A 22,388-nucleotide genomic window follows, 5' to 3' on the forward strand; every position below is an offset into this window, starting at 1 on the left:
GTCTGCATTGCAGTATGAAAACCCTCCCGCAATGTTATGTTTTTATCGAACAATTTAAAAAATGCCAAAGTGCTTAGCCCCCATTGACAAATGAATGCTTACTTGCAATACAGCATATTCAAATAAATGGATGTACTCCTAACAAAACATTAAAATAAGGAGTAATGCATACAAAAGGAAGGAACTTCGCTGGATTTTCTTATTTTAAGGTTATGGGGTATATGCAATTGCGGTCGAATTCCCGAAAATGTCGAAAAACGGGACATTTTCGCCAAAAAAAAAAAAATCGACAATGCAATTCAGTACTTTCCGTCAAAAAAACGGACTTTCCAAATTCGACTTTTTGAAATTCGACATTTGTCAAATTCGACATTTCTGCAATGGTACAAATGCGGCAATTCGCCAAAAGTATATTCAATTGAAGTTTGGAAATTCGACAACAGTGCTTTTAGACAGTAAATTCGTCATTTTCAATCTGCCACACTTTGGTGGCGGAATCTAATAAAAAAAAATGTAAAACATGTTTATCTATTTATATTAGAAGGGATTAGGTACTTGGTTTGTCTATTTTGGAGGCACAAGTATTATTTATATATTTTTAAAAATATATATATATTTTTTCTTTATTTTTTTAAAAAAATGGAATGGTAAAAATCCGGAAAAAAATTGCGTGGGGTCCCCCCTCCTAAGCATAACCAGCCTCGGGCTCTTCGAGCCGGTCCTGGTTCTAAAAATCTGGGGGGGGAAATGACAGGGGATCCCCCGTATTTTTAAAACCAGCACCGGGCTCTGCGCCTGGTGCAAAAAATACGGGGGACAAAAAGAGTAGGGGTCCCCCGTATTTTTTACACCAGCATTGGGCTACACTAGCTGGACAGATAATGCCACAGCCGGGGGTCACTTTTATACAGCGCCCTGCGGCCGTGGCATTAAATATCCAACTAGTCACCCCTGGCTGGGGTACCCTGGGGGAGTGGGGACCCCTTCAATCAAGGGGTCCCCCCCCCAGCCACCCAAGGGCCAGGAGTGAAGCCCGAGGCTGTCCCCCCCCCATCCAAGGGCTGCGGATGGGGGGCTGATAGCCTTGAGAAAATTGAAAGAATATTGTTTTTTCCAGTAGTACTACAAGTCCCAGCAAGCCTCCCCCGCAAGCTGGTACTTGGAGAACCACAAGTACCAGCATGCTGGAGAAAAACGGGCCCGCTGGTACCTGTAGTTCTACTGGAAAAAAAATACCCAAATAAAAACAGGACACGCACACCGTGAGAGTAAAACTTTATTTCACACATGTCGACACATACTTACCTATGTTCACACGCTGACCTCTGTCCACTTGTCCAAGTAGAATCCACGTGTACCTGTGAATAAAATTATACTCACCTCAATCCAGTGTCCATATCTTTTAAAAAAATCCTCGTACTTGGCAAAACAACAAAACGAACACCCGGACCAAACGGACTGAAAGGGGTCCCATGTTTACACATGGGACCCCTTTCCCCGAATGCAGAGACCCCCCCGTGACTGCTGTCACAGAAAGGTCTCTTAAGCCAATCAGGAAGCGCTACTTTGTGGCACTCTCCTGATTGGTTGTATGCGCGTCTGCTGGCAGACAGCGCATCGCACAGCTCCCTCCATTAGTTTCAATGGTGGGAACTTTGCGGTCAGCGGTGGGGTTACCCGCGGTCAGCCGCTGACCGCGGGTGACCTCACCGCTGACCGCAAAGTTCCCACCATTGAATATAATGGAGAGGCTTTGCGATGCGCTGTCTGACAGCTCAGACGCGCATAGCCAATCAGCAGAGTGCCAGGACGTTGCGCTCGCTGATTGGCTGAAGGGACCTTTCTGTGACAGCAGTCACGGGGGTTCTCTGCATTCGGGGAAGGGGGTCCCATGTGTAAACATGGGACCCCTTTCAGTCCGTTTGGTCCGGGTGTTCGTTTTTGTTTTTTTTTGCCAAGTTTGTGGATTATAATCCGGACACTGGATCAGGTGAGTATAATTTTATTCACAGGTACACGTAGATTCTACTTGGACAAGTGGACAGAGGTCGGCGTGTGAAAATAGGTAAGTATGTGTGTGTGTCGACATGTGTGAAATAAAGTTTTACTCTCACGGTGTGCGTGTCCTGTTTTTATTTGGGTATTTTTTTTCAGTAGAACTACAGGTACCAGCGGGCCCGTTTTTCTCCAGCATGCTGGTACTTGTGGTTCTCCAAGTACCAGCTTGCGGGGGAGGCTTGCTGGGACTTGTAGTACTACTGGAAAAAACAATATTCTTTCAATTTTCTCAAGGCTATCAGCCCCCCATCCGCAGCCCTTGGATGGGGGGGACAGCCTCGGGCTTCACCCCTGGCCCTTGGGTGGCTGGGGGGGGGACCCCTTGATTGAAGGAGTCCCCACTCCCCCAGGGTACCCCGGCCAGGGGTGACTAGTTGGATATTTAATGCCACGGCTGCAGGGCGCTGTATAAAAGTGACCCCCAGCTGTGGCATTATCTGTCCAGCTAGTGGAGCCCGATGCAAAAAATACGGGGGACCCCTACTCTTTTTGTCCCCCGTATTTTTTGCACCAGCACCAGGCCCGGTGCTGGTTTTAAAAATACGGGGGATCCCCTGTCATTCCCCCCCCCCCCCCCGGATTTTTAGAACCAGGACCGGCTCGAAGAGCCCGAGGCTGGTTATGCTTTGGAGGGGGTACCCCACGCAATTTTTTTCTGTTTTTTTTTTTTTAAATCGGATCAAAATCCGTCAAATCGGCCGTTTTTCGACAGCGGGACTGTCGAATCCGTTTTTTATTGAATATGTTGAATTCCGGCACCCACTTGCCGGAATTCGACGGTCGAATTGTGTCGAATTAAAAAACGGGCGAAAAATTGCCGTGATTCGCCGGTAATTGCATATCCCCCTATGTGTTTTACTGATGAAATTTCAGATTCTGGGGACATTCACCCAAATTCCCACTTTTATCAACTCGATTCAAATCCCAGAAGATTATTTTTTAAGGTTCTTTAGTGGATTATTTATAGTGGGATTTTTCACAGCATCTTGGTGTAGTTGTACTGTGGGTGCGGTATGATATACCGGCAGACGGGATGCCGGCTGTCAGTGTACCGTCCATGGCATTCCGTCTGCTAGAATCCCGGCGGTGAGGCAGCGAGTCCGCTCGCCACGCTACGGGCCCAGTGGTGAGCTCGCCACAGGTTCTATTCCCACTCAGTTGATGGCATGGACCCACCAACCGAATGGGAATTACGAGCGGGTGTTGGTCTTCCGTCTGTTGGTAAAATGCCAGCTGTCGGTATTTCCGCATCGGTCTCATAAACGCTGGGATCCCGACAGGTGGCATTTTTACTGCATCCCATACTGTAGTGTGAAAACACCTACTCAGCAGATGTCAGGATGTATTAAAGTCAAATAACTACATGCTGATCTACAGAACTTAAAAATATCTGGCTCATGACCAGAAGACACAATAAGTGACCTTTTACACTGGGTTTTATTAGCATAAACTTGTGGCTTTATGGCAAAGTGTGAAAAATGCATGAAATATTTGGGGGAAATGCTGTGAAACAAGAGTGGGAGTAAAGGGTTTGTAGCCAGAAATAATATTTTCTTTTTTTGTCACTCAAGTGTTTAAGAGCAAAAGCTCTGCAAGGAAAAATGAGAGAGAAAAAATTAGAACCTTTGGAGCTGGGTTAATGGTTAGGAAAGCTCCTGTACCTAAAATCAGACTTTGGAATAGATAACTCTGTAAGTTGTAGAATAACTGTCAGCCGGTACCTAAAGAGTCTAAATATACTTTAGTAAACTTAGGGGGACATTTACTAAGCAATGATAAGAGCGGAGAAGTGAGCCAGTGGAGAAGTTGCCCATGGCAACCAATCAGCACTGAAGTAACATATATAATTTGCATACTATAAAATTATGCAGATCTGCTGATTGGTTGATGGGGCAACTTCTCCACTGGTTTACGTCTCTACTCTTTTCACTGCTTAGTAAATGTCCCCCTTAGCCTTTTGGAGCAAGGATTTAATAAAAAAAAAAGGTTTTATATTTTTATTTCTAGAACTATAATGTTCAAGAGATGTTAACAGTAGAAAATATTACAGTAGTTCATCTGTTGGGAAAAGCTGTGATTCTAGAGGTAGGTGGTCCTCATGTGGGTTTAGTTGGTATGTACGCAATGCTTTCAAAGCTGTAATTCAGCACGTAGCGGCTATGCGTGAATATGCAAATGTTGCAGCTGCCGGGATTTGTATTGGGAAACCCACTATAGGCATCTGAGATCCGACGCTTGTGTAGATTTCATCAGATGCACATCGGCCGTTTCCATCTTTAGCTGATGTCCGACCCAGTGATTGTGACCGAGTCCATGCCTTCAGCGCTGGACTAATCAGCAAGGCGTAAGTAAAGAGGGACTGGGATCACTCGGCACAATAAAGTTTTGCTGTCTTGCCATGGGTGACAAAATTTTGGACACTATTGGGCCTGACACAGAGCTGAACAACCACAGCATATCTTACAGTATGCGTCTTCATGCTTCGCAAGCTCCATAAATGGGCTCACGTAAGTATGAGTGATGCAGAGGTGCTCGCATTTCAATTGCATTTCCACTGGTGCCCAAAGAGGCATAACTGGGCTGTATTATGGTGTCTTCACAGAAGAGATATGTTAAGGTGGAGTAGTTGGCTAAAACATCCAATCACCATCTATCTGTCATTTATTTAGCACAGTATTTGAAATGGAAGTTAGATGCTGATTGGATGCTTTGGCCAACTACTACACTTTGGACCTAATTCAAGATTGATTGCAAAAGCAAAATCTTCCCCTAATAGGCAAAACCATGATGCACTGCAGGGGGGGGGCAGATATAACATGAGCAGAGAGAGTTAGACGTGGGTGGGGTGTGTTCAAACTGAAATCTGAATTGCAGTGTAAAAATAAAGCAGCCAGTATTTACCCTGCACAGAAACAATATAACCCACCCAAATCTAACTCTCTCTGCACTGTTATATCTGCCCCCTCCCCCCCCTGCAGTGCACATAGTTTTGCCCATTAGAGAAAGATTCTGCTTTTGCAATCAACCTTGAATTAGGCCCTTTATCCAGTGTCGGAACTTGTGAGTGGTGGGCCCAAGTGCTAAAAAATGCTTTTGGCCCCCCTCCTCCGCCCCACACCAAGTTGATAGTATGACACATGGCAGTTGGTGACTTGGAGATTTAGTGGCTGATGGGGAAAGGGTGTGTGTGACAGGCAGAGGCAGTGGGTGACAAGGAGAGGCAGCAGATGGCAGGGATAGGCAGAGGGTGACAGGGAGAGGCAGCGGGTGACAGGGATAGGCAGTGGGGTACAGGTATAGGCAGTGGGTAACAGGCAAAGGGTGACTGGGATAGGCAGCAAGTGACATGGAAAGGCAGTGGGTGACAGGGAGAGGCAGAAGGGGAAGGGGAGAGGCAAGGGTGACAGGGACAGGCAGAGGCCAGGTAACAGGGAGCAGCAGTGGGTGCCAGGCAGAGGCCGGATAATGGGGAGAGACAGTGGTGACAGGGAGAGGCAGAGGGTGACAGGGATAGGCAGTGGGTGACAGGAAGAGGCACTGGGTGACGGGCAAAGGGTGACTGGGAGAGGCAGCAAGTGACAGAGAGTCAAAAGGGGAAGGGGAGAGGCAAGGCAAGGGTGACACGGACAGGCAGGTCAGGTAACGGGGAGAGACAGTGGTGTCAGGCAGAGGGTGACAGGGAGAGGCAAGAAATTGACAGACAGAGGCCAGGAAAAAGGCAGTGTGTGACGGGCAGAGGGTGACAGCCAGAGGCTCGGTAACAGGGAGAATCAGTGGGTGACAGGCAGTGGGTGATGAGCAGAGGGTGACAGGCAGAGGCCACTTAACACCGAGAGGTAGTGGGTGACTAGCAGAGAGTGACAGGCACTGGGTGACAAATATTACATATTACAATTCACAGTAGAACTGCAGTGTGTGTAAGACGACTCCCTCCTTGAGTTTTCACACGGTGGACGGTCACAAGACGGAAGGTGGCTCTATGTCCTATTGCCACAAGCAGAGCTTGATTAAGGAAGGGGCGACAGGGGTGGTCGTGTCGGGGCCCTCACACACAGGGGATCCCCACACAGCAGGGTAATCTGACCCAGCAACTGGGACAATGCCCGCCACTGCTCAGGCTGCATTCTGTCCCCTCATCAGCAGCACATGGCAGATCACATCCATGCTGCATTTCTGGGAGTAATGCATCAGTGAAGATAGACAGCCAGCTAGGACAGAGCATGGGGCACAGCATGCTACAGCAGCCTGCTTTTAAAGGAGAAGCCGCCCACAGGGCTCCGGAGGTAACCATTTCCCCGTGCACACACAACCCCCCCCACACACACACCCAGTAGAGAGGGTGAGGAGCGCCAAAATGATTTTTTTTCTACCAACCCCCTCGACTCAAAACATCCCGGCGGGGTTACACTGGTGAGCACTGTGACCATATTGGGGGTGGACAGAGCACGGAGTCATTTTATTAGGGAGGCCTCCACAATTATTTTGTCCTGGGGCCCCCACAATCCTTAATCCAGTCCTGGTCACAAGGAAGTCCCAGGTATATTGATTGCTCCCCCACACCGGCACCTGCTGTACACTATAGAATAGTATTGTGCTATTATACATGTGGTTATACAGCATGAGAGACAGCCAGCAATACATAACGTGACTGGGAGAGCTGTTAGACACCAGCTACTGTCACTGCTGACAGAAAGTAATGTAACCTTAGAGATGGGGACCAGAGTAAGAAGCAGAGGCGATACCAGCAGCCAGAGAGAGTGGTGTAACCCTGGTATATTATGGGACATACACCCACTGCAACAGCCACCTCACTTCGCATGTGTTTCTCTCCGCAGCACTTTCTACACTGTTCTGGGGAGGTCACATGTCATGTCCCACCCACGATGACTGGCTGAATGATTCTGTCTGTGGAAGAACATCCCATAGAGCTCTGACAATCACTGACAGCAGTCTCTGCTGATCGGACACCTTTAACATGTTGTAAACCTTGTGAATGTTCTGTACTAAAGCACCGGGGACTCGGGGAGGAGGCAGGAGAGTACTGTGGTGCCCCACCACCTTTCCTGCTATCTTCCTTCCAGAACGCATCTCCATCCCTTCTTTGCTATGACTCGATACGCAGTGGCGGTGTACTATAATGAGTCGGTCTGACTCATTATAGTGCCGGCGCTGCGGACCCCTTCATTGAGGCAGAGCCTGGTGAAAAGCACCATCTGCACCGCTGCTAGTTCCACCACTGACGTTATCTCTCTCCAAGGCTTGAGATATCTCCCCATAGTTCAGTGTGTCCACAGAGTTGGGCATAAGCATCTTTTGCACCTAGTACACGCTTATGCGCATGTGTGGTGATGATGATGACTAGTGAAGATCACATAGGAAGGGGGCACACCGCAAGATGCATTCTTCTCTACATTAAGATGAATATGTGCATTTTATTCTGTGCAGGCAATGTGGGAGCACATGCAGCAAATTTGCATTCAACTCTACTTTAGGAAAATTGTTTATTGTTGAATATAACCCATACATGAAAATTCTGAAGGATCTAATGTTATTGTAGGCAATGACCAGCCAAATCTGGACCTGCTGTGGTAGGGGCATGGTTAAGGATTCTTCTGGCTTTACCATGCTTCAGTTCATGGTTAAGGATTCTTCTGGGTTGGCCATGCCTCAGTACATGGTTAAGGATTCTTCTGGGTTGGCCATGCCTCAATTCATGGTTAAGGATTCTTCTGGGTTGGCCATGCCTCAGTTCATGGTTAAGGATTCTTCTGGCTTGGCCATGCCTCAGTTCTATTGTTGCCTGTAGCCTGACAGTATTTCTATGTGTGTTACCACTTCCACTGTGTGCCAGTTGTTTTGCTCCACAAGGCAGAAGCCTGTTTGAGAATTAAAACCCTCATTCGGCATCAGTTGCAGTTTTGCTAAAAAAAAAAGAAGCTGCACTGGGACTATAAATATATACTCATACATATAATGTACACTTGGTTTACATTTACAGATAGTAGGATGTACACATGATATATAAAGGTTTAGAAAATGTGTTCTTGATAAATCCTGTTTTGATGTTTCAATTACACAGATGAGGTTTCATGTCCATTTTAACCATTCTGCCATCCTGTTGGAAGTGAAATGCATGGGACGCTGGCTCGAGCAAATGGAAAATTGTACCTTCCATGCAGCCATACTTACCAAGGTTTATTGAAATTACCCTGTAAGGATACAAAGTGATGGTTTTATAAAAACATACAAAATTCTTATTTCCCCAGCTTAACAGTGGCGGAGCACATCCTGTTTTATGCTCAGCTGAAAGGTAAATCAAAGTTGCAAGCTGAGAGAGAGATGGAAGTGATGCTGGAAGATATTGGAATTCCTCAGAAGCGAAATGAGGAGGCTCAAAACCTATCAGGTACTTGTTAATCTCCAACGGTCATTCCAAGGGACACTAAGCTCCAAAATGAAATGTTCATATATAAAATGTGAAGGCAAAATATACATTCTAGCTAGGTCACCCTCTTATGTGGTAGCCTCCTGGGCATTTCCGGAGACTAGGCATCTGTGGCTATAGCCATGACTCTCGAATACTGTCATAATGAGCATGGCCGCAACTAGGGCGGGCTAGGGAGGCATGTGACCCGGGCGCTGCGTCAGAGGGGGCGCCAGGACAGTCACTTCAACCCCCCTAACACTCCCCCCCCCCCCCCCCCCCCCTCCCCTGCAGCTGTGGTTGCAAGCAGCCGGACGCACAGCAATGAATAAACTGACAGAAAACTACAGCCCATGCAAGGGCTGCTGGGAACTCTAGTTTATGTTCAGTTTCTTTGCTGCAATGTGCTGGGCTCCTTGCAGTGAAGAAATTGAAAAGAGGGAGGTGTCAGAGGGCGCCAGATTAAGAGGGATCACTGGGGGCAAGTTACCACAGCCCCAAAAGTCTTTCATCAGCCACAGTGCAGCCAGAGGTGCAGTCGAAAAGTGGGCAGGGCTACAAGGCACTGCGCTGTCAGTGCAAGCCCAGCCAGCATGGGAGAGCGGAGGGGAGGAGACCTCACTATTCAGCATCATCCTGAGCCTGCCTAAATGGTGAGTGTGACTCAGGAAAAGGGCACTGTATGTACTTACGTGTGTGATTACTCTCTCTCACTCACCCCTCTCTCCCATCTCTCTGCCACTCCCTCTCTCCCCCTTGGGGTGACATAATGAGGGGTACTACTGTGCAGTATAACTAGAATAAGTTTGCACTACTGCATGGTGCAGTTGTAAAAAAAAATTATATTTTTTCTTTGTTCATTTGTATTTTTATTATTATTTTTGTATTTAATTTTTTCATTTATGTATTTTTTTATTTATCATATTTGTTTTTATTATTATTATTTTTTATTATTATTATTATTATATATTTTTTTTTGGGGGGGGGGGGGGGGGGGCAAATTAGTGCCCTTCCCAGGGCGCCGAAAATCCTAGTTTTGGCCCTGATATTGGATGCTGAAAATCTAATTTCTGATTTAAACTATAGTATGTCTTTTGGCTTGAATCTTGATGTAACACTTGTGTCTCCGGCCCTGTATTATATGATTTCATGCCCATGTCGCCCTTCAGTGGTCGACCTAATGACTGTCAACCTAAGTTGAGTCGACCCAACGACCCATACCCATTTCACCAATCTTTGTACAGAGAATTGATGTATCTGGGGAACACTACTTATTTCTACCCCTTTTCCGCTGTTAATGCATGAAATTTCCAGATCTGTCAACCCAGCAAATTCATTTGCTTTCCCACTGACCTAAACCCCGGGTTGATGTGCATTCATGTGCAAAAATCCAGGATTTCAGAGGCAGTGGAAAAGGGGTATTAACAGTTATTAATACCCCTTTTCCACTAGCTCAAAAAACACGCATAGACCCGGATCAAGGGACCCGTGAATCCTACCCGGGTAGCTACCTGGGTAGGACACGGGAATGATCTGAGTAGGGTTGTAGTGTAAACGGAAGCCGTGTCGATGCGACACGGCTCCCGTTTACACTGTATGGAAGGGCGGCGTTGGGAGATCATGTGATCTTCCAGCGCCGCCCCTTCCGCGTCACTAGCAGCGTCACCAACCAGGCAATATGCCGGGTTGCTGAGCGCAGTGGGAAAGGGTACTGAGCACGGGCCGCAGCCGGATAGCACCCGTGTCAGGCTCCCGGCTGCGACCCATGCTCGTAGGTGGAAAAGGGGTATTATATAGCGCACATATATTATGCAGCGCTTAACATAGAATATTTAGTCATTCGTATCGAGTCCATGGCCTCAGTGCTGTGAGGCAGCACAGCTAAGAAACTGACACACCGCTGGCTTTGACACTGACTAGTACCGAAAGGGGTTATGTTATGTGAAGCATTATATACTATAGCTATCACTAAATCGTCTGTGTAAGAAGATTGCACGAATAAATGATTAGGGGCAGTGGCAAATGCAGGATTTCTAGAGGGGGTTTCCACATAAAATCCACAATCTGCCACTCTGCGGAATATTGGAGCAAGTGCAGGGAGTCTGCAGCAGACTTATTTCTTTTTATACACTGGCTAGTGTATGAAATACAATATTAATAATTAAAACTATAGATGGTCTATAGTACAGATTAAATAAAACATATGTAACTAATATAAATGACACAAGTAGTCAGGAAAAGGTTAAACATCCCATAATAAATAAATAAATAAATAAATAAACAAACATAATAGAACCAGAAGGAGACAGAACTGCACTGTCTAAGCACACATTCTCCTGCATATTAAGGCACCTGGCTCTTCTTCTTGGCAGCTACTCTTTGGTCCAGCGCACGGACTGAGCACTCAGATCCACACATACAGCAAATTTTGTAGAATAAGCTGCTATACTGGGTACAGTATGTGCAGCAGCTCCACTCTGTCCCTTAAACTGCATGTTGCAGCAGCTCTAGTAATCATATTATATACTATTGCTATTGTGGTCAAAATTTAAGCCGATGTCCACAAGGAGGGGGGTTTCCGGCCAACTAGAACCCCCCCTGCGTTTGCCTATGGGGGCTGACATAATGTACATGTGGCACAACAGTAGATGACCATCATACATCAATCTCGAATATCAATACAGTATGCAGCAGATGTGCGATAATATGCTAATGTCACAGAAGGCGCCTTCTGTCAATAGGTGCCTCCTGCCGGCTTCTCTAGCCCGCTGCTGTATCTGAAGATGCAGGATTGGATCATTTGCTTGAACATCGGTCATCTCAGTAACCCTCATGTTACTCAGGCTGGCTGGGACGCAGCCACTAGCTTCAGCACACCCAAAAAACAAGGCCATCGAGCACCCATTTTCTGTATCGCTGTCTGTCGCCGCAATCGTCGTCCCACAAAAGCCAGCAGCATGTCAGGCATTTGGGGCACAGCGAGCGGCATCGCAGCTACATATCTGCTGTCACAACTGAGGGCCTGAGCTGACGGGAGGCAGCCTCAGTTGTAGGGGCTGAGATGTAACGGAACCTGGGAGGTTGTATCAGACCCCTAGACATGTAAGTAACATGTAGAATAACTGCCCGAAGGCGTGACCACGACAACCAGGATAAAAGTCAATGATGTTTATTATGACATACTCCGTAACACAGCAGCAGTAAAAAGAAAACATAAAAATCAGCAGAGGATAAATACAGTTCCTGGGTACTACAGGGTGGCAAGGGCCACAGGGCTCTGGTAGTGTGAGATAGTTCTTATAATCTTCTAGTTGGAAAGTCCTTACCAGGCCCAACTGTAGCAATGGAGATAGCCCAGGATCGTACCAGCTGGTGTTCCAGGAAAAGCTGGGCTGCTGTGGATAAAACGGCTGCTGTGGGTACTGGCTGGAACCAGACTGATGTTGGCACGGAGTGGATACTGGCTGGAACCAGTTAAATAATAAATGTAGCTTGAGAGCGATGAAATATGAAGTGATGTTTGGAGCTTGAGAGCGGTGAAATAATAATGCCGGTGATAAATGATAATCTGCAGAAAAGGGTACCGGCACTTTAAGAAGAGCTGACCTCTGCTGGAAGCTGGATGCTGAAAGCAGGTGGATCTGTAGCTGGAAGCAGATGAATCCAAATGGATAGGAGAGTCAGGCTACACCGCAGGTGGAATGCTGGTGCGGGTCTCTTTAGTGGAAGCGTGGAGATAGGAGCTGGAACCTGGAAAACAACCACAGGAGAGAGACAAACTGGAACTAGGTTTGACAATCAAAGCACTGACGCCTTCCTTGCTCAGGCACAGATTACTTATACCTGCAGCAAGGAAGGGATTGGCTAGGCAATTATGCAGATTAACATTGCAAACAACAGATTGGTGGAAATGAACAGATGACAGAATCCAAGATGGCTGCGCCCATGCAGACACTTGGAGGGAAGTTTGGTTTGTAATCCATGTTGGAATTAAAACAGTAATGGCGGCGCCGGCCACAGGAGACAGGAGACGCCAGACTGATAAGTGCACATTTAACCACGCGGGCACAGCGGAGGCCACGACTGACGTAATCACCACTCTGACATTCTGCATGTAGAAACTCAGGAACAGCGGCGGAGGCCGCGGGAGACGCCATTCCGGATGTAACAGGCGTTGCGGTGACCGCGTCTCAGAGTGACAGGAGAGGAGGCAGGAATGTGGACATCAGTATAACAGATGGGATCCGGTCCTGGAACGCTGAGCCAGCCTTAGGAGGCATCTGAAGGGTAAGTAATGGCGTCCAGATACCCGGATCGTGACATCTGCACATGTACAGATCTAAAACATATACAGGTCGGGTTATCTGGATACCCGAAAACTGTAATATTCCGAAAACCAGAATATTTCGATGTAGTGACGTCATGACACGGCTGACAGCATGACCTCACTGGAGTCCACGGTCAATCATGTTAGGGTCTCCTGCCCTGTGCTGCCACGTCGTCATGGCAACCGGGAGACAAGTGCTAGCGGAGTAACCTGAGTGCAGCTGATACTCCGGTTCGGGTCTTTTATTGTGCAGTGGTTACAGGCAGGGGATCCGGTGCTGGTTTTTGTGCTCACAGTCTGTGAGGTCTGAGGGGGGCGTGGACAGCACCTGCTTTATAAGGCCCCTTCTCAGGTTAAGCAGATGCTGCTGAATCTTTGTTGGTTAGTCAGTTCCTGAAAGTTAGCCAGTACTGTGTAGCTTTGTATTTGTTGTTGCTTACTGCAAATAGGCCTGGGGATTTGGTACTACACTCTGCCAATCCAGACCTAGCAGTAAGACTGGAGTCAGTCGTTTAGCCTGCTGAGGTTCTTTTGCTATTTTGTGAACCCAGCAGGTTTGTGGCTGTACTTTCAGACCTGCCTGCATAATCCTCTCTCACTGTGCAGGGCGTCCATGTGTCAGTTTAGTGGCAGTAAGCTGAACCTGGGCCCTGTAAGTGAGAATTAGGATTGTGGAGACTCTCCTTGTGTCTATTATTCCATCTCTGACCAAGGAGTTTACTGCCACACCCGTTGGTAACCCTTTAGGGTTTTGCTGTTGCCCTTAGCAACAGCATTTCGGGTTCTCTACGTATTAAAACACAACATCTTGCTTTTTCCATCTGAGCATTTCTAATACTAGGGAGACACCCAGTTTCTTAGCCTCTGGGCTTCTCTGTTCACTCTGTGTTGGTTTTGTTACCCTATCACCTTCTGTGTACGTTATGTCATATTTCCCAGTCTGTCTGTGAGTTCATTTGTTTTGCATCCTTCTCTGTTCAGACACCAGTACATTCCTGCAGGCACTGGTGTGCATAACAGTTCAAACACCAGTACATTCCTGCAGGCACTGGTGTGCATAACATATTCAGCAGCCAAATACTCCTGTTGAAATTTTGTGGGAATATGGAGCATACCCCTCAAAATACGTTGCAACAGGTGGTCGATCAGGTGCAGGTCCTGACTCGTCAATTTAATGATTTGTCCATTAAAATGCACACCTCCCAGGCCGCTGGCGGAGCTCCCGCAGCAGCAGCACCTTCAGGGGTTAAGGAGCCGAAAGTAAATCTTCCGGATCGTTTTTCTGGAGATCGCTCGCAGTTCTTTTGTTTCAAGGAGAGCTGCAAGTTATATTTCCAGCTTAGGCCTCAGTCTTCTGGGTCAGAGATTCAGCGGGTGGGCATAGTGATTTCCTTGCTACAAGGAGACCCACAGGTCTGGGCATTTGGGTTGCAGCCTGACTGTCCGTCGCTTAAAAGTGTTGATGCTTTTTTTACGGCACTGGGCATGTTGTATGATGACCCTGACAAGACGGCCTCAGCCGAGGCTCAGATTTCGATCCTTAAGCAAGAGCGAAGGCCAGTTGAGGTTTACTGTACGGAGTTTCGGAGGTTGGCCCATGATACCCAGTGGAATGACCCAGCCCTGAGACACCAGTACCGAAGAGGTCTTTCTAACCAGATAAAAGATCAACTGGTACAATATCCCTTGCCTGATAGCTTGGATCAGCTCATGCAGTTATCCATCCGGGTGGATAGACGGCTGAGAGAGCGTAGGCTTGAAAGGGAGACCGAGGTTTCCTTCTTTCCCAAGGGAACCTCAGACTCTGAGGAATTTTCCGAGGAGCCTATGCAGATTGGGGCTACCCACCTCTCCTTGCATGAGAAGACGCGGAGGAGACAGCAGGGGTTGTGTTTGTACTGTGGGAATAAGGGTCATGTGGTAGTATCATGCCCAGAAAAGCCGGAAAACTTCAGGGCCTGAGGGTGATGGGAAATATCCTGTCAGGCCAGAAGTCAGAATTTCCCAAGAAGACTTTTATCATTCCGGTGACCTTGAAGATCCTCGGTCAAACTGTCAAGACTGAGGCCTTTGTGGACAGTGGGGCCGACGGGGTTTTTATGGACCGCCAATTAGCCCTGAAACACTCTGTTTCCTTAGTACCCTTGGCGTCGGAAATTGAGATTTGTGGGTTAAACGGGGAACCATTATCCCAGGGTAAAATTACCTCTTGCACTAGCCAGATTTCTTTGTTTATTGGAGCCACACACTCTGAAAAATTGTCCTTTTATGTGACTGTCTGTACTTTTGCCCCATTGGTGTTGGGGTTACCCTGGTTAAGGGCCCACAATCCTCAATTTGACTGGGTCTCTGGGGAGATTCTTAGTTGGGGTACTGATTGTTTCAGGAGTTGCTTGAGCCTTCCAGTCAGGCTCTCGCAGCTAAGTTTGCCAGGATTGCCAGGGTGTTATGCAGATTTTGCGGACGTGTTCTCCAAAAAAGTTGCAGAGGTACTACCTCCCCATCGCCCCTATGACTGTGCCATTGATTTGTTGCCGAATGCTAAGCTTCCCAAGAGCAGGTTGTACTCCCTGTCACGTCCTGAGACTCAGGCTATGGCAGAGTACATTCAGGAGAACTTGGCTAAGGGATTTAGGGATTTATCAGACCCTCACAGTCTCCAGTTGGGTCGGGGTTCTTCTTCGTGGGTAAAAAGGACGGTTCATTGCGACCCTGCATCGACTTCAGGGAATTGAACCGTATCACGATTAAAAACTCATACCCACTGCCTCTCATTTCGGTCTTGTTTGACCAGCTTCGTACTGCCACCATTTTTTCTAAGATTGACCTACGCGGTGCGTACAATCTAATCCGAATAAGAGAGGGGGATGAATGGAAGACTGCCTTTAATACCCACTCAGGGCATTATGAATATTTGGTGATGCCTTTTGGGCTCTGTAATGCCCCGGCAGTCTTCCAGGATTTCATGAACGATGTGCTCAGGGAATATTTGGATAGATTCTTAGTTGTATACTTAGATGACATCCTAATCTTCTCCCATTCCCTGGAGGAACATCGGAAGCATGTACGCTTAGTCCTCCAGAAACTCAGAGACCACCGGCTTGGGGCGAAGCTGGAGAAGTGCGAATTTGAAGTTCAGCAAATCGCATTTCTAGGATATATTATCTCCCCAGAAGGTTTCCAAATGGAGGGTTCCAAGGTACAGGCAGTCCTGGATTGGGTGCAGCCCACTAGTTTGAAGGCGCTTCAGCGTTTCCTGGGCTTTGCAAATTTTTATAGACGATTTATCGCTGGATTTTCGTCTATAGTGGCGCCCTTGGTGGCACTCAGTAAGAAAGGGGCGGATGTTGCTCACTGGTCTCGTGAGGCCAAAGCGGCTTTTGCCCGTCTCAAAAGGGCATTTGTCTCGGCCAAGGTGCTGCGACACCCAGATCCAGAGCGTCCTTTTGTGGTGGAGGTGGATGCCTCTGAGATGGGTATTGGGGCAGTGCTCTCTCAGATGGGAGTGTCTGATAATCGCCTTCATCCCTGTGCTTACTTTTCCCGTAAATTTTCGCCTGCCGAGATGAATTATGACGTGGGTAACCGGGAATTGTTGGCTATTAAGGATGCACTCGAGGAGTGGAGACACTGGCTTGAGGGGGCTAAGTTTGTGGTCTCAATTCTCACCGACCATAAGAATTTGGCATATTTAGAGTCAGCGAAGCGTCTCAATGCCAGGCAGGCACGATGGGCTTTGTTTTTTGCTCGCTTTAATTTTTTGATAACATATCGCCCTGGGTCAAAAAACATCAAGGCTGATGCGCTCTCGCGGAGTTTTGCTCCAATCCAGGAGACCACCGAGGAGCCGTTGCCCATTGTGTCCCCATCATGTATTAAAGTGGGCATTACCCAGGACCTCTTGTCATTAGTCCTTAGAGCACAGGAGCAGGCTCCTCCAGACCTTCCGGTAGGTCTTTTGTTTGTGCCTCCTAGGTTAAGACAGCGAGTGTTCCTGGAATTCCATGCCAAGAAGTCGGCAGGTCACCCGGGTATTGCCAGAACTCGGGAGTTGCTATCTAGGGCGGTGTGGTGGCCCTCGGTGGCTAAGGATGTGGATCAGTGGGTTCGGGCATGTGACATCTGTGCCCGAAATAAGACTCCTAGAGGGGTTCCTGTTGGCCCATTACATCCACTCTCTATTCCATCTAAGCCATGGACCCACATTTCAATGGATTTTGTTGTGGACTTGCCCAAATCCTCGGGGATGACAGTCATCTGGGTTGTCGTTGACAGGTTTTCGAAGATGGCGCACTTCCTTCCACTGGTTGGGCTGCCATCGGCCAGACGCCTGTCTGAATTATTTATGCTGCATGTTGTGCGTCTCCACGGGTTGCCACTTGATGTGGTCTCTGACCGCGGATCCCAGTTTGTGGCCAAATTCTGGAGGGCATTTTGTTCCGATCTCCAGATTTCTGTCAGCTTGTCGTCAGGCTACCATCCGCAGTCTAATGGGCAGACTGAAAGGGTGAACCAGTCCTTGGAGCAGTTCCTCAGGTGTTATGTCTCCAAGTGTCAGACTGACTGGGTTGCTCATCTGTCCATGGCGGAGTTTGCCTATAACAACGCGGCTCACTCTGCTACAGGGATCTCTCCCTTCCTTTGTGTGTATGGGCATCATCCTAAGGCCAATTCTTTTGACCCCCTGGACTCCACGCCTGGTGGTTCCTCTGTCGTTTCGGTCCTTAGAGGTATTTGGAGGAAAGTGAAGAAAGCCCTTGTGTCTGTGTCATTAGTGACCAAAAGGGTTTTTGATAAGCGGAAAAGACCCTGCAGCTTCAAATTAGGAGACTTCGTCTGGTTGTCTACCAAGAATTTGAAGTTGAGACAGCCATCTCATAAGTTAGGCCCCCGATTCATCGGCCCTTATAAGATCACCAGGGTTATCAATCTGGTGGCATTTCAGTTAGATCTGCCCCGTTCTTTGGGTATCAATAAAACATTTCATTGTTCCCTTTTAAAACGGGCGATTAGTAATCCTTCTTCCAGAGGAAGACCTTCCCCTCTTCTGATACGTGGCCAGAGGGAGTTTGTTGTTGAAAGGATTCTTGACTCCAAGATGGTTCGGGGTCGGCTGTCATTTTTGGTGCACTGGAAGGGGTATGGCCCGGAGGAGCGGTCATGGGTGCGCAGTTGTGATCTTCATGCCCCCAGACTGATACGCTCTTTCTTCTCGCAGTTCCCCGATAAACCCGGTGGTAGGGGTTCTTTGACCCCTCGTCAGAGGGGGGGTACTGTTAGGGTCTCCTGCCCTGTGCTGCCACGTCGTCATGGCAACCGGGAGACAAGTGCTAGCGGAGTAACCTGAGCGCAGCTGATACTCCGGTTCGGGTCTTTTACTGTGCAGTGGTTACAGGCAGGGGATCCGGTGCTGGTTTTTGTGCTCACAGTCTGTGAGGTCTGAGGGGGGCGTGGACAGCACCTGCTTTATAAGGCCCCTTCTCAGGTTAAGCAGATGCTGCTGAATCTTTGTTGGTTAGTCAGTTCCTGAAAGTTAGCCAGTACTGTGTAGCTTTGTATTTGTTGTTGCTTACTGCAAATAGGCCTGGGGATTTGGTACTACACTCTGCCAATCCAGACCTAGCAGTAAGACTGGAGTCAGTCGTTTAGCCTGCTGAGGTTCTTTTGCTATTTTGTGAACCCAGCAGGTTTGTGGCTGTACTTTCAGACCTGCCTGCATAATCCTCTCTCACTGTGCAGGGCGTCCATGTGTCAGTTTAGTGGCAGTAAGCTGAACCTGGGCCCTGTAAGTGAGAATTAGGATTGTGGAGACTCTCCTTGTGTCTATTATTCCATCTCTGACCAAGGAGTTTACTGCCACACCCGTTGGTAACCCTTTAGGGTTTTGCTGTTGCCCTTAGCAACAGCATTTCGGGTTCTCTACGTATTAAAACACAACATCTTGCTTTTTCCATCTGAGCATTTCTAATACTAGGGAGACACCCAGTTTCTTAGCCTCTGGGCTTCTCTGTTCACTCTGTGTTGGTTTTGTTACCCTATCACCTTCTGTGTATGTTATGTCATATTTCCCAGTCTGTCTGAGTTCATTTGTTTTGCATCCTTCTCTGTTCAGACACCAGTACATTCCTGCAGGCACTGGTGTGCATAACAGTTCAAACACCAGTACATTCCTGCAGGCACTGGTGTGCATAACAAATCACAGACAGGTGGGGAAGTGGCTTTGCAGCCATTCCCTCACCGTCGCTGCTGCCAGGTCCTGCAGTGGACACGTCAGCCCCCCCAGCTGATGTGTCGGACCTGCCGCGGACACCCCCACCGCAGCTCCATACCCATCACGGACCACCGGGACCTCCCGCTGATGCTCAGGACCCACTGTGGATACCCGGGAACCATCCGGATAACAGGTATTCTGTTATCCGGAAAAAAACTAATATCCGGAATACTCCTGGTCCCGGGCATTCCGGATATGAGATACTCAACCTGTATATAGTTATGCATTGAAATTTTAGTATTGTTATGTTTAACTGATAATTCCTAGTGTATTCTATTATATATTTATATATTAAGGCGTCCCTTTTGACTTTTAGGTGGCATGCAAAGGAAATTATCTCTTGCAATGGCATTTGTTGGTGATTCTAAAGTTGTGATTTTGGATGAGCCCACGTCAGGTGTAGACCCATATTCTAGAAGGTCTATTTGGGATCTGCTGTTGAAATACCGGTCAGGTAGGCTCTATTATCAATGACACATGGAACCTCAATTTATTAAAATGTTTCAAATATCTTAAATAATGATCACTTCAATTTACATTAGTATACATATTTATTCCTATTTACTTTATATTGTTGCATTAATGATTATCGCATGATCCATATTTTTGTGGTTCATCTCAATGTTATTTTTATCTGCATATATAGCTAAATATAGGTATTTGTGTAACACGTAGACCATCGAGTAATATGATTGTCACAGCAAAGTATTTGTAAGCATTATGGGGTCATCTGATAAAATAAAGTTTAGACTGTAGCTAAACTTGTAGAGTAACGGCCGCAGATAATGCACCACTTGCCACATCTGTACTAACTCTTATTTTTACCAGGTAGAACCATTATTCTTTCTACTCATCACATGGATGAGGCTGATCTCCTAGGGGATAGAATCGCAATCATTTCTCAAGGAAAGCTATACTGCTGCGGGTCTCCCTTATTCCTGAAGAACTGCTTTGGAACAGGCTTCTACCTGACTCTAGTCAGGAGGATGAGAAGTGTGAAGGAATCAGGGAAGAAAGATTCTGTAAGTTTGTAGCTTCCCCTCTCATATACCACCAGGGGCTGGCTGGTAACTTTTTATCCTGGGGTCAAATGCAATTAAGTGGCCCCTGCATGTATTCCTCATTGTCCCTCCATAGCTGTCTCTCATTACCCCCTCCACAGCCCTCTCTCACTGCCAGTTCCTTCGGTTTAACACTAAGCCCCTCGCAGAACACACTGCCCTCACAGCACTCACTGTGCCCCTCCCTGCCCCCTAGCAGCATACACTGTCCATGTCAGAGCACTCACTTACCCCCTCCCTCACAGAACTCACTGACCCCCCCCCCCCTGCCCCCTAACATCACTTACTGTCTGCATCCGAGCGCTCACTGACCCCCTCCCTCACTGACCCCCCCCCCTGCCCCCTAACATCACTTACTGTCTACATCCGATCGCTCACTGACCCCCACCCTCACAGCACTTACTTACCCCCTCCCTCACAGCACTCACTGTCCCCCTCCCTGCCCTCTAGCAGCATACACTGTCCACATCCGAGCACTCACTTACCCCCTCCCTCACAGAACTCACTGCCCCCCCCCGCCCCCTAACATCACTTACTGTCTGCATCCGAGCGCTCACTGACCCCCTCCCTCACAGCACTCAAATAACAGTGCTTTAAGGGCAAGAAACTGTACTTCCGCCCTCACTCAATGTCACGTGTGGGTACATTAATTGAAGGGGGTATAGACACAACCCTCAAAGCACTCCCCACCTTCAATATACACTTCACAGCATGCCGCCAGCCCTTAATTGCCACCTCTTGCAGTATTGCACCCTGTTCAATGTCCACCTCTCATAACACTTCCCTTCCTTCAGTGTAGACATCTTGCAGCGCTCCACCTTTTCAATATCTACTTCTTGCAGTACTTCCCCCCTCTCTTCAATATTCATCTCTCACAGCACTCTCCCACCTTCAAAGTCCACCTCTTGCAGCACTTCCCACCCTTCAAAGTCCAGCTTTCGTAGCACTCCCCTTCTTCAATTTCCACCTTTTGCAACACTCCCCTTCTTCAATGTCCACCTCTTGCAGCACTTCCCCGCTCTTCAATGTCCATCTCTCGCAGCACTTCCCCCTCTTCAGAGTCCACCTTTCGCAGCATTCCCCCTTCAATATCCACCTCAAACCCCCCCTTCAGTACACTCACCCTTATCTTACCACTTCATACCTCACAGCGCTCTCCTCCTCCCCTTCAATAATCGCTTCACAGTGCACACACTGCCCCACCGCCGACCTCCGTCACCTTTAATTACTACCCCACAGCACTCCCCTCTGCCCCTCAAATGTCCACCTTACTCCCCTCTTTCCCAGCTGCACAAGCAAGCTTACAGGCTTTGCTATAGTCAGGTCTCCTGCCACTTCTTGCTTGGCGGTGTGCAGCTGGCTCGACTCCCCTGATGTGACATAATTATGTCATGATGCGCATGTGCGGTTGCACCTGCGTATCCTGCTGAGTGAGCCCAAGACAGAAAAATGAGCTTTGGGGAGGTGGAGCAACCCGGCTGCTCTCATTGTGTATAAGTACTGAGCTGTCGGGGAGCATCCTCTCTGTCTGCCTCCCGCAGCCTGCCATGTAAATACTTTGTGCGGCTGTGGACGGCCCTGAAGCACCAACATTGTACCGGCCCAGGTGGCAGATGGCACCCTGCCCCCGGCCCAGCCGGCCACTAAATACCACCATGCATAGGATTTTACACCATCACAGGGGTACATTTTCTAAAGGTTCTAAAAATAAAAAGTTGTGATTCTGTCTATCATTTTCTAGGATACTACAGAGAAATGATAGACAGAATCAGATTGGTTGCTATGGGCAACATCACCACTTTTAATTTTTAGCAAATTTACTCCACTATCTGATCAGCATTCTGCCCATCTCTGTATGTTGGGGGTTTGGATTTCTCTTCAAATTTACTAAAATGTCTATAATGTAAAGTGGATGTGTTACACAAAGCAACCAATCAGATTCTAAATATAATTTTCTAGGATGTATTAGATAAATGATAGCTAAAATCTGACTGGTCAGCTGATAACATGTGCTGTTCACTCAGCAACCAAAGGCTGTTCAGTATGACTAAGCCGCTCAGTATGATTGAGAAATCTTGCAAAAGTATATAGGGCCTAGGGGGTCATTCCAAGTTGATTGCTCGCTGTCGATTTTCGCAGCGCAGCGATCAGGTGAAAAAACGGCATTTATGCTCATGCGTTTGGCCCGCAATGCGCACGCCCGACGTACGGGTACAAAGCTCTTTGCGGTTGTGCTCAGGTTCTAGC

The 22,388-nt window shown here is 47.8% G+C and overlaps 1 protein-coding gene across 1 annotated transcript in view; it reads left to right on the top strand.

Moving 5' to 3' along the window:
- Positions 1 to 22,388, top strand: part of ABCA4 (ATP binding cassette subfamily A member 4) — a 502,596-nt gene that overhangs the window by 275,047 nt on the left and 205,161 nt on the right. Inside the window, exons 22-24 of the mRNA XM_063941498.1 lie at positions 8,325 to 8,464; positions 19,397 to 19,534; positions 19,909 to 20,102. Of these exons, the coding sequence (XP_063797568.1) occupies positions 8,325 to 8,464; positions 19,397 to 19,534; positions 19,909 to 20,102 (472 nt within the window). The remainder of the gene's footprint in view (positions 1 to 8,324; positions 8,465 to 19,396; positions 19,535 to 19,908; positions 20,103 to 22,388) is intronic.

The sequence above is a fragment of the Pseudophryne corroboree genome, chromosome 9 (genome assembly GCF_028390025.1).
Source record: "Pseudophryne corroboree isolate aPseCor3 chromosome 9, aPseCor3.hap2, whole genome shotgun sequence".
Classification (NCBI taxonomy): domain Eukaryota; kingdom Metazoa; phylum Chordata; class Amphibia; order Anura; family Myobatrachidae; genus Pseudophryne; species Pseudophryne corroboree.